Source organism: Euphorbia lathyris, chromosome 3, assembly GCF_963576675.1.
Source record: "Euphorbia lathyris chromosome 3, ddEupLath1.1, whole genome shotgun sequence".
Classification (NCBI taxonomy): Eukaryota; Viridiplantae; Streptophyta; class Magnoliopsida; order Malpighiales; family Euphorbiaceae; genus Euphorbia; species Euphorbia lathyris.
The window spans coordinates 41,687,206-41,690,037 of NC_088912.1; the positions used below are offsets into that span (position 1 = coordinate 41,687,206).

General features: G+C 34.3%; 1 protein-coding gene across 1 annotated transcript; it reads right to left on the minus strand.

The window, feature by feature from the left end:
- Window positions 1-350: 350 nt before the first annotated feature.
- On the minus strand, window positions 351-2,147 carry LOC136223463 (AAA-ATPase At3g50940-like). The gene is made up of 2 exons (XM_066011471.1): window positions 1,020-2,147; window positions 351-934 (listed from the first exon to the last, which is right to left on the minus strand). Exons 1-2 carry the CDS (start codon window positions 2,055-2,057, stop codon window positions 488-490), a joined length of 1,485 nt encoding a protein of 494 aa, XP_065867543.1. The 5' UTR covers window positions 2,058-2,147; the 3' UTR covers window positions 351-487.
- Window positions 2,148-2,832: the final 685 nt, after the last annotated feature.

Consider the following 2,832-nt stretch of genomic DNA (forward strand, 5'->3'; position numbering starts at 1 on the left):
AATTAAAAAATAACTCAGCAGTTTATAAAAAAAAAAAAAAATCAACTCAATAAAAAATATAGAGTTGAATTGTTATATACAATTCATGATAAATATATAATAACCCATCCAACCCACTATAACCCAACCCATCTAACCCACTTAAAAAATTCAAACAACCCATCATAACTCACTATAACCCAACCCATCTTAAAAAAAAATTCCTTACATGGGTTGGGTTAAAATTATACTATAACCCACCCAACCCAAGTTTGAACACCCCTAATTTTAATCATGGTTACAGTTAGAAAGTCCGATATAATAATTAAATAACAGTCAAATTGGCTTTTTAAAAAATTGAGTAAAGAATAGATAAAATTGATTTTGATTGGAAACTTGTAAATTTCTACAATTTAATAAGTTCAGATAAAATTTGCAATTCTAAAAAAAAAAATGCCTGGTATCAAATGTTATCGAAGAGAAGGATACAAGATGAAGAAAACCATGTCTAGTCTGTTTTCTGAATTTCTTCACCATTGTTGTTGTTGTTGTTCATCTCTGCTTCTGCTACAATCACTTTCTTTGCCTTCTCAGCTTCTTCTTCTTCAATTTTCTTGCAATGCAAAAACTCAATCAGACCACTTAAAGCAACATGAGATTGTTCAGTCTTCATCAGCTGCTCTGCAATTTCAGCAGGAGTAACCTTTGTTATCTCTATCAACTCTTCTATCTCCATGAAAAGTGGGTGTTCTGTCATTCCAAGATAATTGGAGGCCAGAATTTTGAATCCATATGGACTGCAATATGACATGTGTATATGCACATCCATTCTCCCTGCTCTAAGCAGAGCTGGGTCTAGCTTTTCTATATGATTTGTTGTGAATATTATTATTCTTTCATCTCCACAGCTTGACCATAACCCATCTATGAAGTTCAACAATCCTGACAGTGTTACCTGAAACTCAAAAAAAATCCCCAAAAATTAGGTCAATATTAATGCATCAAATTTGAAAAAACAAAATTAAAAATCCCAACTTTACCTGATTTCCTTGATCATAACCCTGATGAGAAGAAGAAGATCTTGTTTTGGAAGATCTAGCTTCTGCAATCCTATTATTCAACTCAATTGAACAATCAATATCTTCAACAACAAGTATAGACTTATTAGCAGTGGAGATAAGCAATTTCCTCAGATCAGAATTCATCTTAACATCAGTCAACTCAAGATCATAAATATCAAAATTAAGATAATTAGCTATAGCAGCAATCAAGCTGGATTTCCCAGTCCCTGGAGGCCCAAACAACAAGTACCCACGTTTCCAAGGCTTACCAACTCTCCTATAAAAATCTTTCCTTTTCACAAACCTCTCAAGATCCTCCATTATCATCTTCTTCGCATCAATATCCATAGCAATTGTGTCAAAATTAGCAGGATGATCCAGATTCACAGCTTGCCATACATCTCCTCTTCTCCCACCAATAACCCTTTCCACCACTAAAGTATGCAACTTCAAAGTCTTCTTCTTTTCTTTCATTTCTTTGGATTTTTCAACAACGTGGTTCAAATAAGAATCAAGAACCAAGTTCTTGTGTTTCTTGTGGAAACTTAACTCAAAACATCTGTACTCGGTTACAGGTGTTGAATGATACTGATCTGGGTTTGGAATATACTTAACCTTAGCGTGATTTGACATGAATTTCCATTTCAAGGTGATTCCTTTAAAGATGTCAGTGACTTCTTCGTTTTTCTCGAGAGAGACGGAGACTTTGGTTTCTTTGTTGGGTAATGAGATTTTGAGCCTGGGAGTGTTGGGTGGGATGATGGGTTCAAGATAGAGTTCTGCAGCTTTGAAGAGATGGTTATGGTTGAGATTGTCATATTCTTCAATTACTAGGGTTAGTTCTGACGAGAAAGAAGTGAATATGGTTTTTAGTTTCAAGTAGATGTAATTTCGAAGTTCACTTGGAATGATGTCTTTTGTTATGGATCGGATGATCATGGCCGTCGCGGTTACTGATGCTGCGGCGGAGATTATCGCCTTGTTCGACGGCGTTCCGTTGGTTTTCCAGAAATTCATTGTGGGTGTGTTCTACTAGTGCCAATTTCTGAAACACTCATGGACTGGAAATAGGAGTTAAAAGGGTTGACGCTGGTCATTTCATTTATAAGACATGATTAAACATAAAAATCAATGAGTCAAAGATTCCATTTTTACGTTAAGAATATATTTACATTTCATAATAAAATTTTATCTTTAAAGGTTTTAATTCACAGCATTTGAAACTAAAGAGTAGAATTCATAAAATGGAATTTGTATCTAAGTCCAAGGACTGAGACGGGGCACGAGGATGCAAATGCATCTCCAAGCAGTGGCGGAACCTGGATTTGAGTTTTGGAAGGCTAATTTTAGTTGTGTAGTTTGCAGTAATTTGCAAAAAAAAATTAGCCTCTAGCATGATAAAACTGTTTCATTATGTATGTCCAGTGTTGATTTTCTAAACTAAGACATCTAAATTTTCGTCGTTTTTAATGCTAAAAAATTAAAAATGTTAAGCCTAAAAGAAGTAGAAATATTTAATGTTTTTATAAATCCAACATTAATTGCTTAAAAATTATATTTGGAAAAAAAAAAGTTTAAAAGAGTTGTAGAATTAGTCGCAATCTCCTTTGCTGGTTCCCATGACTCATTTTCAATAGGGAAAAGGTTTAATGAGGTCCGAAAATGGAACTCCTCAAGATACAGGGCTCCGTCGAAAGTCTTTCCATCCTTATCCTGCATGATCTGAATCCAAAACCAATAAAGGGCTAAAAATCTTTTACACTAGAGGATTTGTTCATAATGAATGGTTTTC

Bases quoted from the DNA above. Each gene is read 5' to 3' on its own strand.
- LOC136223463 (XM_066011471.1), bottom strand. From the start codon at position 2,057: ATGAATTTCTGGAAAACCAACGGAACGCCGTCGAACAAGGCGATAATC. The intron at 935-1,019 runs GTAAAGTTGGGA...TTTGAGTTTCAG, and splicing joins GTTATGATCAAGGAAATCAG to GTAACACTGTCAGGATTGTT.